This window comes from Amblyraja radiata, chromosome 19 (assembly GCF_010909765.2).
Source record: "Amblyraja radiata isolate CabotCenter1 chromosome 19, sAmbRad1.1.pri, whole genome shotgun sequence".
Classification (NCBI taxonomy): Eukaryota; Metazoa; Chordata; class Chondrichthyes; order Rajiformes; family Rajidae; genus Amblyraja; species Amblyraja radiata.
Window position 1 is genome coordinate 14,855,045 of NC_045974.1, and position 14,817 is coordinate 14,869,861.

The following is a 14,817-nucleotide window of genomic DNA, read 5'->3' on the forward strand; positions in this document are numbered from 1 at the left end:
CTGTAACCGTGTAGGTTTTCTTCAGGATCTCAGTACCTCCCATACTCCAAATACGTACAGATTTGTAGGGTAAAATTGTAAATTGTCCCAAGCATGTAGGATGATGCTCGTGTACGGGGTGATCGCTGGTCGGCGCGGACTCAGTGGGCTGAAGGGCATGTTTCTCTAAAGTCTAAAGTTTGTAAAGTCTAAACTAGCTAGGTGATTCCACCCGGTAGTTAAGGCTTGACTGGATAAAGACACAGACTTCCTTCGCCGATTAGGTTATATTTTCGTTTACTTTTGAGACACAGCGCGGAAACAGGCCCTTCGGCCCAGCAAATCCACACCGACCAGTGACCCCCGCACATTAACACTATCCTACACACACTGGGGACAATTTACACTTACACCAAGCCAATTTACCTACAAACCTGTACGTCTTTGGAGTGTGGAAGGAAATCGAAGATCTTAGAGAAAACACACGTGCTCACGGGGAAAACGTACAAACTCTGCACAGACAGCACCCGTAGCCAGGATCGAACCCGGGTCTCCGGTGCTACAAAGCGGCAACTCTACCGCTGCGCCACTGTGCCGCCCACAGGTTTTTCCAAGGACAATTTTGTATTATTGAGTCGGTATCGACTAGTCTAGGCCCAGGGCTCCATATCACTAGCTTTGTAATCAGATGGTCTCCTTTGCAACTGACTGGTTTGTATTGGATGCTGGATTTTTTTTTCCATACTCCAATATTTTCTTCAGTATATTTATGTAAATTTTACATTCCACCATTTTCTACTCGTAGAACCTTGATGCAGGACCATCGTTCGGGGCTAGTCATTTAAAACTGAGGGGCAGACAAACAGAATCTCTGGAATGCTCTATCCCAGAGTTCCTTAGGTCTAGGGGCAGAATTAGGCCAATCGGCCCATCAAGTCTACTTTGACATTCAATCATGGCTGGTCTATCTTTCCCTCTCAACCCCATTCTCCTGCCTTCTCTCCACAACACCTGACACCCTTACTAATCAAGCATCTGTCAATCCCTGCCTTAAATAATAATAATAATAATGGATGGGATTTATATAGCGCCTTTCTAATACTCAGGGCGCTTTACATCACATTATTAATTCACTCCTCAGTCACACTCGGTGGTGGTAAGCTACTTCTGTAGCCACAGCTGCCCTGGGGCAGACTGATGGAAGCGTGGCTGCCAATCTGCGCCTATGGCCCCTCCGACCACCACCAATCACTCACACACATTCACACACATTCACACACAGGCAAAGGTGGGTGAAGTGTCTTGCCCAAGGACACAACGACAGTATGCACTCCAAGCGGGATTCGAACCGGCTACCTTCCGGTTGCCAGCCGAACATTTAGCCCATTGTGCCATCTGTCGTCACAAATAGCATCCATCGACACGGCCACCACAGCCGTCTGCGACAATGAATTCCACAGATCTAACTAAAGAGAGGGTTGTGGAGGCTGAATCATTGGTGGTGGTTGAGGATGAAGAAACTAAACGTTTAAAAGATGAGAGAAGACGAGGAGAGCTGGCAGAAAGGGGGAATTCCAGGCCGGGGATAGATCAGCCATGATCCGACTGAATGGCGGGACATGCTTGAGGGGCTGAGTGGCCTCCTCCTGCTCCTATTTTCTTGCGTTAAATAAGAATGAACACCATCCATTCCATGGTCATTCTCAATGAGGCAATCAGGTTTCAATAACCTCCGCTACCTTCTGTCACATAAAAGGTGCGTAGTACACGTATAAATTCATGAAGCAAATGGTTCCCCAAAATCATCACAAATGTCTGAATGTTAGCAGCTTTTAAAACAATGAGCTGAAAAAACCTGCTCTGTCCATTATGGTGTAATCTAGTGCAAATTTCTGTACTTCACAGTGTGGGCAAGTTGTCCCAAGGGTCAGTTTCCACCCTGACTGTATGACTGTATGCTGCAAGGAGGTAAAAAATTAATAACTTCAAAGGAGAGAAGCATGAGCAGGAATAGACCATTCTGCAGCCAAGTTTCCACAGTTACATATAAAAACAATGCATCCGAGACTAAGCTAATACTAGGGGCAAGGGCAGGTACCTGATCAGCAAGTGAAGTGGACAACATGTTCATCAATTCGCGCTCTGCCGTCAGACGCCACATCTGCTCCCATTTCATCTTCCTCAGCTTGTCCAACAGTAGCAGGATAACACCTAGCAGAGGTAAAGGAAACGTTGTGAAGAAGCCAATACACAAAGATTGCAAGCGAACATCAATTCCACACACACGCTCACTAAAGTCATCAGCCTGGGATCTCAGTTCACTGAGACACAAAGAATGGCGGATGTTGGAATCTTTAGCACAGCACGAGGTGCTGGAGGAGCCCAGTGGGTCAGGCTGCATCTATGGAGGGAATGGACTGTGTGTGTTGACCTGGATTTCACAAGGTTGGGCCGGTTGGACATGATACCCTGCTGACAGCCTTCCACAGTCTCTGAATCATACAGTGTGGAAAGAACGCCCTTCGGCCCAACTTGCCCAGACCAGCCAACATGCCTCAGCTACACTAGTCCCACCTGCCCGCATTTGGTCCACATCCCTCCAAACTTGTCCTATCCATGTACCCGTCTAACTGCCTCTGCTTCTTAAATGATAGTCCCTGCCTCAACTACCTCCTCTGACAGCTTGTTCCATACCCCAACACCCTTTGTCTGAAAAAGTTACCCCTCAGATTCTTATTAAATCTTTTCCCCTTGACCTTAAACCTATGTCATGTGGTCCTCAATTCACCTACTCTGGGCAAAAGACTTTGTGAATCTACCCAATCTATTCCTCTCATGATCCTCTATAACACATCCATATGATCATCCCAACTCACCCATCACAGTCGTTTACAGAATAATTTCACTTCCCTTATTCATCTGCAAAGGGTCCTGGGCCTGGAGTGTTAACTCTTCAGTTTACAGTTTAGTTTATTGTCACGTGTACCGAGGTACACTGAAAAGCTTTTGTTGCGTGCTATCCAGTCAGCGGAAAGACAATACATGATTATAATCGAGCCATTTTGATCGTATATTGTATTCCCACTGACAGTGTCTTTCCTACCTCCAACAGACACTGTCTGACCTGTTGAGCGTTTACAGCTTTTACTGTTTATATCCAGTCTCTGCAGTTCTTTGGTTTACAATCCCAGTGGCAACCTCCTTACCTCCCCACATACCACTGATTAGACCTTTAATGCAAATTCTTTTCATTTGTCTCTCACTAAAGTGCCCCATTGAACTAGATAGCCACAAACAAGTTATCCTAACAGCCAAAACTGTGATTTCTCATTGCTCGTTGAGGGCAATCAAATAAAAATATGCCAATTAATCTTGACTTTGGTCTTAAATTTGTCCTCCTGATTCAAAGGAACCAAATCATGTTTCAGCTTATTGAATTTCAATATAGCCTGTCAGTTCCTATTAGCCCCTTTTCAATAAAATTCCTTCAGATTAAATTAGTTTCCATTGTGCTGCACACATTTCCAATCCACCCAACCAATATCTACTCAGTCCCATTGTACTGTATCTAAACCAGATTCAATCCCATTACAGAATGGGTCGGGCCCTCATCAGGAAAGTTGTAAGGGATGCTGAATAGTGAAAGGCCTGGATAGAGTGGATGTGGAGAGAATGTTTCCACTAATGGGAGAGTCTAGGACTAGAGGTCATAGCCTCAGAATTACAGAACACCCCTTTAGGAAGGAGATGAGAAGGAATTTATTCAGTCAGAGGGAGGCGAATCTGTGGAGTTCTTTGCCACAGAAGGCTGTGGAGGGCAAGTCAATGGATATTTTTGAGGCGGAGATAGATAGATTCTTGATTAGTACAGGGGTCGTGGGGTACGGGGAGAAGGCAGGAGAATGGGGTTAGGAGGGAGAGATAGATCAGCCATGATTGAATGGCGGAGTAGACTTGATGGGCTGAATGGCCTAACTCTGCTCCTATCACTTAAGACCTTATGAGGCTGGTGGTGTTCCATTGCATGCTTGTACCCTAGGCAGAGTTGAGACCTCAGAACCTCAGACCATCAGGTCGATGAACTAAAGCATATCAGGATGAATTTCAGCATTGGAAATTATAGAAAGACCTTGAGTTCCGATAGTAGTTTAGAGATACAGTGAAGAAACAGGCCCCGTAGTCTTTGCTCTAATGCCCAAAATTTGTAAGCTGGTGTGTACACAGCAATAATTACTGTGGAATAATTACCAGAAAAACCTTGGCACAGTGGCGCAGCTGGTAGAGCTGCTGCCTCACAGCGCCAGAAACCCAGGTTCGATCCTGACCTCTGGTGGTATCCGAATGGAGTTTGCACATTTTTCCTATGGGTGCTCCAGCTTCCTCCCACATCCAAGCGATGTGCAGGTTAGTAGGTTAACTGATCTCTGTAAATTGCATCTGGTGTGGATGAGAAAGTAGGATAGCGTAGAACTAGTGTTAATGGGCCAGGGTGGACTCAGGGGGCTGAGTGGCCTGTTTGCAAGCTGTATCTCTACACTAAACTGAAAACCTATCGCTAGTGATAGTGGATGAGGGCAAAATAGTTTGGAAAACTTCTTTGTAAAGTCCCTTACGATTCACTTAAGAGAATGGGCAGTTTAGCCAGCTTATCCAATGGAAGGACAAATGCTCCTGAGAATGTACGCGTCCCACAGCCAGAGTGTGCAGGGTTGCACAGTGGCACAGCGGTAGAGGTGGCACAGTGGTGCTGCTTACAGCACCAGTGACCCAGGTTCAACTCGGACTACTGGTGCCGTCTGGATGGAAGTTGTATGGTCTCCCCGTGACCGCATGACTTTTCTCTGAGATCTTCAGTTTCCTCCAACACTCCAAAAGATATACAGATTTGCAGGTTAATTGGCTTGGTATAAACGTAAAATTGTCCCTAGTCTGTGTCGGATAGTGTCAATGTGCGGAAATTGCTGGCCGGCACGGACTCAGTGGGTGGGCCGATGTGCCTGTTTCTGCGCTGTACCTCGAAACTAAACTACACTAATGGTTCCGCATTATGGAAAAGCTTTCCAAGAGAGCATTGCAACAGTAAAATTAAAAACTTGGTTTGGACATTGGAGCCGAGAGAGCATGCTGCAAATCACAAATGTTTTCTCTAATCCTGATAATAACCTGCATCACAGTAGCAGTACAACAATGAATCCAAACCAATCTATTCATTTCAACCACCCAGAGTGATCAGTGAAAGAATTTAGAGTCATAGTCATACAGCACGGAAACTGACCCTTCGGCCCAACTTGTCTATGAGACCAAGATTAGTTTAGTTTAGTTTATTGTCATGAGTACAGAGGTACAGTGAAAAGCTTTTGTTTTTGCCCCATCTGGATTAGATGCCCCATCTAAGCAAGTCCCACATCTCGTCCATATCCCTCTAAACCTTTCCTATCCAAGTACCTGTCCAAGTGTATTTTAAATATTGTTATTGCACCTGCCTCAAATACCTTCTCTGGCAGCTTATTCCATATATCAATGGTTCAAAGGTTCTTTATAGAAAATAGGTGCAGGAGTAGGCCATTCGGCCCTTCGAGCCTGCACCGCCATTCGATATGATCATGGCTGATCATCCAACTCAGTATCCCATCCCTGCCTTCTCTCCATACCCCCTGATCCCTTTAGCTGCAAGGGCCACATCTAGCTCCCTCTTAAATATAGCCAATGAACTGGCCTCAACTACCTTCTGTGGCAGAGAATTCCACAGATTCACCACTCTCTGTGTAAAAAATGTTTTTCTCATCTCGGTCCTAAAAGACTTCCCTCTTATCCTTAAACTGTGACCCCTAGTTCTGGACTTCCCCAACATCGGGAATTATTGTCACATATGCACTGCACAGTGAAATACTTTTTGCATAGATTGCAAAACATGCCATATTTTGGCGCCCTTTACGATCTCTGAGGGGATAGGTTGCCCCTCAGGTTCCTATCAAATCTTTCCCCTCTTACCTCCTCTGGTTCTTGATTCCCTAGTTCCCTGGATCCCCTTCAGGATGTAAGCCTTTTTACGAATGTCAGATAAAATTTTAATTTGATCAATATATCTAAAGAGCACATGCAGTTTTACAACATTACTTATTCCTCATATTTGCACCTGATATAATCCTGTTTACAATCTTCAAGTACAAGGCTTCATGCTTTATTGCTTTCCATCGTCGAGTGAATGAGGGCGCGACACTTCAAATAATCACTGCTTTGCTGTAATTTAAGGCCACTATTGTTTTACAATCACTTCTTTTATCTCTCATGTTCTGCTGTTTTTATTAGAACTGAAAGTCGAGTTAATACACCAAGAGTGATCCATGTCCTCCAGAGATGCTGCCTGACCCGCTGAGTTACTCCAGCGCTTTGTGTTTTTAACCATATAACAATAACCATATAACAATTACAGCACGGAAACAGGCCATCTCGGCCCTACAAGTCCGTGCCGAACAATTTTTTTCCCTTAGTCCCACTTAGTCCCACCTGCCTGCACTCCTACCATAACCCTCCATTCCCTTCTCATCCATATGCCTATCCAATTTATTCTTAAATGATACCAACGAACCTGCCGCCACCACTTCCACTGGAAGCTCATTCCACACCGCTACCACTCTCTGAGTAAAGAAGTTCCCCCTCATGTTACCCCTAAACTTCTGTCCCTTAATTCTGAAGTCATGTCCTCTAGTTTGTTTTAGAGATACGGGCCCAGAGAGAAACAGAACCACCGGCCCACCAGGTCCGCACATTCACACCATCCTACACACACTAGGGACAATTTACATTTATACCAAGCCAGTTAACCTACAAACCTGTACGTCTTTGGAGTGTGGGAGGAAAGGGAAGATCTCCCACGCAGGTCACGGGGTGAACGTACAAACTCCTTACGGACAACAACTGTGGTCGGGATCGAAACCGGGTCTCTGCTGCTGTAAGCGCTGCAAGGCAACAACTCTACCACTGTGCCACCGTGCCGCACAAGATTTCAGCACCTGTAGTTCTTTGTGTCTCCAAATGCCTTGCTTGATGTACCAATTAATGAACGGGCAAAGATGGAAGCCACATTCTCCTACCTTTGCCCCATAACCCCTGACACATCTACACTGGGGGGTGGGGGGGGTTGTATGCAGGTCCGACAGCTGATAAAACCGATTGGACAGCATGGTCCGCCCCCATTGCACAGAGCCCGTGTAAAACTCCCGCCTGCCAAACTGAAGACAGAAGGCTGCCTTCCCCAGAGGACTCTGCAGCCGACTGGCTGGTGAAGGGCCAGCGGCAGGCAGGCACCTCGGGTGCCGGAGTGGAGAGCTCTGGACATCACCGTGACAACGGGGCCTCTTCTACACCCGAGTCTATTCAAACTGACAGCCAACAGAAGCGGGAAAGAGCGGGGATGCGGGGGAGGAGCAGAGGAGAAACATGAAAGCAGCGCTTTAAACACATATGCCTTTCGTCAGTGTGTGCTGCAGATTAAAGGAGCTACCAGTGTTGGAAGGAACTGCAGATGCTGGTTTCAACTCAAGATAAGACACAAAAAGCTGGAGTAACTGGCTGGGACAAGCAGCATCTCTGGACTGATGATACGGGTGACGTTTTGGGTCGAGACTCCTTCTTCAGACTGGAGAAGGGTCTCGACCCGAAACGCCCCCCCCCATTCCTTCTTTCCAGAGATGCTGCCTGTACCGTTGAGTTACTCTAGCTTTTTGTGTCTATTAAAGGAGCTAATCCTTGAGTTGCCATTGCTTGCCAATAGTGAACAGATCCAGTATCTCCCACCCTGTCTCTCCAAACCGTGTTCTTGTATTCTTAGCTCCCTGGCCCAGTTCCAGTCTCCAGTGACATGTATACAATCCGGCTCACCACACATCCCATCCATTACTAAACTGGTGGAGCTTCAATAGCTCATTCCTTGTTGCATCGTTCCTTTGATTGCGGAGGGACTGCCGTAATTTACAACCTGGTTAACCAAAGCAGGTATTGTTTACACTGTTAAAGCTCCCGTAGCTTATAACAAGACTTACTGCGGCACAGTGGCACAGCTGGTACAGCTGATGCCTCACTATGTCAGTGACCCTGGATCAATCCTGACCTCAGCTGCTGTCTGTGTGAAGTTTGCACGTTCTCCCTGTGGCCGTGTGACTTTCCTCCGGGTGACAATAGACAATAGACAATAGGTGCGGGAGTTTCGGCCAGCACCGCCATTCAATGTGATCATGGCTGATCATCCCCAATCAGTACTCCGCTCCTGCCTTCTCCCCATATCCCCTGACTCCGCTATCTTTAAGAGCCCTATCTAGCTCTCTCTTGAAAGTATCCAGAGAACCTGCCTCCACTGCCCTCTGAGGCCGAGAATTCCACAGACTCACAACTCTCTCTGTGAAAAAATGTTTCCTCGTCTCCGTTCTAAATGGTTTACCCCTTATTCTTAAACTGTGGTCCCTGATTTTCTGGTCTACCCCAACATCGGGAACATGTTTCCTGCATCTAGCGTGTCCAAACCCTTAATAATCTTATATGTTTCAATACGATCCCCATTCATCCTTCTAAATTCCAGAGTATACACGCCTCCGGGTGCTCTGGTTTCCTCCCACATTCCAAAGACATGCGGATCTGTAAGCTAACTGGCCTGTGTAAAAATTGCCCTTGGTGTGTAGGGAGTGGATAAGAAAGTGGGATAACATACAACTTAATGTTGTATGTTGTAATGCTGAGGCTCTATAAGGCGCTGCTAAGGCTACATTTGGAATATTGTGAGCAATTTTGGGCACTATATCTGAGGAAGGATGTGCTGGGTCTGGAAAGGGTCCAGTGGAGGTTTACAAGAATAATCCCAGGAATGAGCAGGTTAACCTATAATGAGCGTTTGTCAGCACAGGGCCTGTACTTGCTGGAGCTTAGAAGAATGAGGGGGGGGGGGGGGACCTCATTGAAACATACAGAACAGTGAAAGGCTTGAATAGAGTGGATGTGGAGAGGATGTGGAGTTTCCACTAGTTGGACAGTCAAGGACTAGAGGTCATAGCCTCAGAATTAAAGAATGTTCTTTTAGGAAGGAGATGGGGAGAAATGTCTTTAGTCAGAAGGTGGTGAATCTGTGGAATTTGTTCCCACTGAATGCTGTGGAGGCCAAGTCAGTGGATAGTTTTAACGCAGAGAGAGATCGATTCTTGATTGGTACAGGTGTCAGAGGTTATGGGGAAAAGGCAGGAGAATGGGGTTAGGAGGGAGAGATAGATCAGCCATGATTGAATGACAGAGTAGACTTGATGGGCCGAATGGCCTACTATTCCTTATGACCTTATCTAGTGTGAATGACCTTATGATCTTAACTAGTGTGAATGTGTGTTCAGTGGTCAGTGTGGACCCCGGTGTTCTGAAGGGCATGTTTCCGTGCTGTGTCTCCGAAGCAAAGACATTGGATTCTGGATTCAAACATCTTCTTTAACGTGCAGCTGAGAGGGTTGGTTTGATTGATTGTGCTCTCGTTTAACATTTTACACCTTTGAAGCTCTCCAAGCTACTCCCAGAGAACTCCGATTGCAAAAAAATCGTTTGATCTGTGACTCGACTGCAACTGAGTAAACTCGTGAGCTCAAGGCAGGGCTGCAGGCAGCTGTGAAAACTCAGCCTTGAGATTTTCCCCAAATTACAGCCAACACGCCTGCTGAAAATAGCAGAAGCTTATCCAGGCTTCAGCGAGCAAGGCAGGGCCTCGGCTGATGCACAAGTCAGAAGAAAGGGCGAGACTTTATGGTGATAGTGACGGAGTTTGGCTTTGGCAGCAAAGGGCTGCAATTGTGTCGGAAGGGCCTGCTGATGCTGGTTTAAACCGAAGATAGGAAACAAAATGCTGGAGTAACTCAGGCAGCATCACTGGAGAGAGGGAATGGGTGTTGTTTCGGGTTGAGGCCCTTCTTCTGCCAGGTGCCTTTTGCCGTAAAGGAAAATAACCCCACATTGATCCGAGGGGTAAAACAAAAGCGTGGGTAAAGGTGGAGGTTTAGTTTAGAGACACAGTGTAGAAAAAGGCCCTTTGGCCCACCAAGGCCGCACCCGTACACCAGTTCTATCCTGCACACTGGGGGCTATAACTAAAAACCATACTCCAAATGCAGCCTCACCAACATCTTGTTCATCGATGGCATTATGTCCCAACATCCACACTCCAATTCCCTGACTGAAGAAGGCCAACTTGCCAAAAGCCTTCTTCACTACCCCATCTACCAGCGACTCAATTTTCAGGGAACTATGTCCTAGTAACATCTAAATCTCTCTGCTCCACGAAATCCCCAGGGCCCTACTGTTCAGTGTGAAGGTCCTGCCCTGGTTTGACTTCCCAAAGTGCAGCACCTCAGTCTTATCAGAATTAAACTCCATTTGTCATTCCTCCGCCCATTTGCCCAGCTGATCAAGATCCCGCTGGAATTCTTGATACCACCTTCTCTGTCGAAAGCTATCTTCACCGACTTACTGACATATCCAATTAAGTTTGGATCAACACCTGCTAACTCTGAGACAAAAGCCCTATCGACAGAGATAGCTGGCGTAAGCAAGGGCGCTGCGATGACTGTGAATTAAAGTGCCGATGAGCTGGTTCTCCACTTGCATAGAGCGGCCGTCAGGAAGATCAGTTGCACATAGTTACTGGGCACTCTGACTACACCACACCATTGAGCAAATGGAAACATGTGAACTATACCCAGCAAATCAACCAGGATCTGGTGCATGAGGAAGAATATTTCATTCCACCACTTAATTTACCGTGACATATTTTCTCTCAGATGCTGTAAGCACTACACCATCGTCTACCCCAACAATTATCCCGACCACTCATATGCATTAGCATTAACTTACAGTGGCCAATTTTAATACATGACGGGGGAACCACCTCTCCCACCCAGTGACAGGGAGAATGTGCAAACCACACACTGACAGTGCCGGATGCCCGAATCGAACCCAGGATCCTGGAACTGTGAGGCCTGCTGCCCCACCTTCAGTGCCACTTTGCCACTTACAATATTGTCATAGTCATAGAGTGATACAGTGTGGAAGCAGGCCCTTCGGCCCAACTTGCCCACACTGGCCAACATGTCCCAGCTACACTAGTTCCACCTGCCCGCGTTTGCTCCATATCCCTCCAAACCTGTCCTAGCCATGTACCTGTCTAACTGTTTCTTAAATGTTGGGATAGCCCCTGCCTCAACTACCACCTCTGTCAGCTTGTTCCATACACCTGAGAGGGGATCTTATAGAAACTTACAAAATTCTTAAGGGGTTGGACAGGCTAGAAGCAGGAAGATTATTCCCGATGTTGGGGGGATCCAGAACTAGGGGTCACAGTTTAAGGATAAGAGGGAGGTCTTTTAGGACCGAGATGAGAAAATCATTTTTTACACAGAGAGTGGTGAATCTCTGGAATTCTCTACCACAGAAGGTAGTTGAGGCCATTGGCTATATTTAAGAGGGAGTTAGATGTGGCCCTTGTGGCTAAAGGGATCAGGGGGTATGGAGAGAAGGCAGGGATGGGATACTGAGTTGGATGATCAGCCATGATCATATTGAATGGCGGTGCAGGCTCGAAGGGCCGAATGGCCTACTCCTGCACCTATTTTCCATGTTTCTATGTTTACCCACCACCCCTTTGTGTGGAAAAAGTTACCCCTCAGATTCCTATTAAATCTTTTCCCCTTCACCTTAAACCTATGTCCTCTGGTCTCGATTCACCTACTCTGGCCAAGAGAGTCTGTGCATGTACCCGATCTATTCCTCTCGTGGGAACTGTATGGGGGAAAAAATTAAAGACACGCCACCCTCGACAGAACTGGAATGGGGGATTTTAGTTTTAGAGGAAGCTCAAAGGGAATTCTTCCCCTCCTGAAAAATAAATCTTCAAAGAGTAAGAAAACCGCAATGATTGAATGTCTTGTTCTATTTAAGACTTTATTCTTTATCCTTTGATCCCCTTAACGAACAAAGTCACGGTGAGATGATTCACTGGCGACTCTAGCGGCCTGCTAATTATACTCCCTTTATTTTCCCACGCATTAATCCACCCACGTAAAGACCTCGTTTCCTTCATTCACCTCCGTTCTTTCCATTTACTGATCCTTCCTTTGATTAAGAAATTCTATCCGATGTTGCTCATCCGCTTTATTTTCCCCATGCTTCGCTGGAACTCTGTCTGCGCAGGATAACGTGCCCTCTTTCCAACCTAACAACATCCCTAGATCTAAAAAAAAAAACACCCACTAATGGTCCTTGATGAAAAAGACAGAAACAAGATATTCGGAAGAAAAAAAAACAAAATCCTCATCTTTCCAAAGCCATCCACTCTCCGACTTAGACTTTCATGATATTGTAAGTCTATAACCATCTATCAGGAATGATCTATTGGCTCAATGCTTGATGTGCATCTCATTGTTTACTGCCTGTTGTTGCATCTGGTGGATAGAAATTGCAGTTATTTTCTTTTCTGTACTCTTCCCCTACCTGTAAACTAAAAGCAGCTGCTTGATGACACTACATATCAGCAGCAGTCTCTGCAGTTGCAGCAGCTCTTAAATGCCAATTAATCTCCTTTTGCCATTTCTATCACACTGGTTATGGCACCCGCTGAGGCCATTCAGCCCATTGGGAGCTTGCCGGTTCCCAGCAGGGCAATCCCATCATTTCCATTCCTCCATTCTTTTTCCCTGTGACTTATGCCCTGTGACTTATCAGTGACAACGATGAGTCAGCCTACAGAGAGGAGGTCCAGCACCTGACAACCTGGTGTGCCAACAATAACCTCGTCCTCAACTCCATGAAGACGAAGGAAATTATTGTCGACTTCAGGAAGGTCAGAGGAGGCAGTCATACCCCCATCCATATAAACGGGACTGAGGTGGAGCGCGTCTCCAGCTACAAATTCCTCGGGGTACATATCTCGGAGGATTTGTCCTGGTCCCTCAACACCTCCAAGCTGATCAAAAAGGCACAGCAGCGCCTTTACTTCCTGAGGAGGCTCAAGAAAGCCCACCTGTCCCCCAGATACTGACCAACTTCTACCGCTGTACCATCGAGAGCACCCTGACCGCCTGCTTCACGGTATGGTACAGCAGCTGCACTGTTGCGGACAGGAAGGCACTACAACGGGTGGTGAAAACCGCGCAGCACATCATCGGTGCCCCGCTCCCTGCCATGGATGCCCTCCACCGGAAACGGTGTCTGAGACGGGCTGGGAAGATCATTAAAGACCCCTCCCACCCCAACCATGGACTGTTTGCCCTCCTCCCATCAGGGAGACGGTACAGGAGCCTCAGGTCTCGTACCAGCAGGATGAGGAACAGCTTCTACAATTATACCATCACATTGCTGAACTCAGAGTCCCGCCGATAGATTTCTCCTGTCCCTCCGTCCCCATTGTTTAATTATTCTGTATTTTTGATTATTCTGTATCTTTTTTTTATTTTTTTTATTTCTATATGCACTACTACTACGGACTGACGCAAAACTGCATTTCGTTGTACCCATACTCAGTATTTGTGCAATGACATTAAAGTTGAATTGAATTGAATAACGTGGAGATACAACTAACTGCAGATGCTGGTTTACCAAAAAAAACCCCACAAAGATCTGGAGTAACTCGTTGAGGACGGGTAGGCGGTGGGTGCCGGAGGTCGGACATGCCGCCGAGAACAAAGGAGGACCTGGCGAAAGGGAAATGCTGAGAGGGAGAACAAAGGGCGGACCACTGAGAAGTAAGGGAGACCTCAAATGGATTGTGTTAAAAATGGTTTGTGTTAAAATGGAATACATGGAACTTTGTCGGAGCTCTTTATGTGGCGACAAAGAATATCACTGTGGCTTGTCACACGTGATAATAAAGTATCATTCATTCATTCATTCATTCATTCATTCATTCATTCATTTTTTCATAACTCAAGTGAGTAAAACAGCATCCCCTGAGGCCCTTCATCAGACTCAGCACTTTCCCTTGGTCCAGGGGCGGAAAACCCGGGGGGGGCCAGAGGGGACACGTCCCCCCCATGTTTTGAGAGGTGGGCGACATTCCCGCCAGGTTAACCTGCCTGGGCTTGCGGGAAATATGGCAGCGCTGGTAACCCGTCAGTCCAGACGGGGCTGTTGTTAACCCGGTGAGACAGGCAGAGTTGAGCTGCATTTAGCGCTGGATTGAGCCTCCGAAGCCTCGCGCGCGGGTGTGAGTGTGCGCATGCGCGCGCGGCCGCCAAAATATTGTGTCCCCCGTCCCCTCCATGTTTTGATAGTGAGTTCCGTTCTTGCCTTGGTCTACTGAGGCCTACGGGATCTCCTAGTTGCTAACCATTTCAACTCACCTTCCCATTCTCATTCCCATTCCCACACTGACCTTTCTGCCCACTTCTGTCCACCATTGCCAGAGTGAGGTCACATGCAAATTGGAGGAGCAGCACCTCATATTTTGCTTGGGTAGCTTACAACCCAGCGGTATGAACGTTAAGTTCTCTACTTTGAAGTAACTTCTGCTAACACTCCCTTCCCTCCCCACTTGTCCCTTCCTCCACCCTAGTGGTTTAACCAGTTCCACAGTTCACCACATTGTATTCCTCTAGAGATCACACCTTCTCTAACCAACAATTGGCCTACCAGGGCACCACCCTGCCTGACAGTCATTTGGTGCTGGCCCTGTTTTGAATTGAATTGAATTGAATTGAATTGAATTTATTTGTCATTCAGACCTTTCGGTCTGAACGAAATTCCGTTGCCATGCAGTCATACATATAATAAAAAAAGACAAAAACACACAATAAACACAAATTTAACATCCACTACTGAGTT

The 14,817-nt window shown here is 46.7% G+C and overlaps 1 protein-coding gene across 2 annotated transcripts in view; it reads right to left on the minus strand.

Moving 5' to 3' along the window:
- Window positions 1-14,817, minus strand: part of LOC116983860 (LARGE xylosyl- and glucuronyltransferase 1) — a 307,222-nt gene that overhangs the window by 76,295 nt on the left and 216,110 nt on the right. For both annotated transcript variants that reach the window (XM_033037738.1, XM_033037739.1), the window contains exon 8: window positions 2,078-2,190. In XM_033037738.1, coding sequence (XP_032893629.1) covers window positions 2,078-2,190 — 113 coding nt within the window. The remainder of the gene's footprint in view (window positions 1-2,077; window positions 2,191-14,817) is intronic.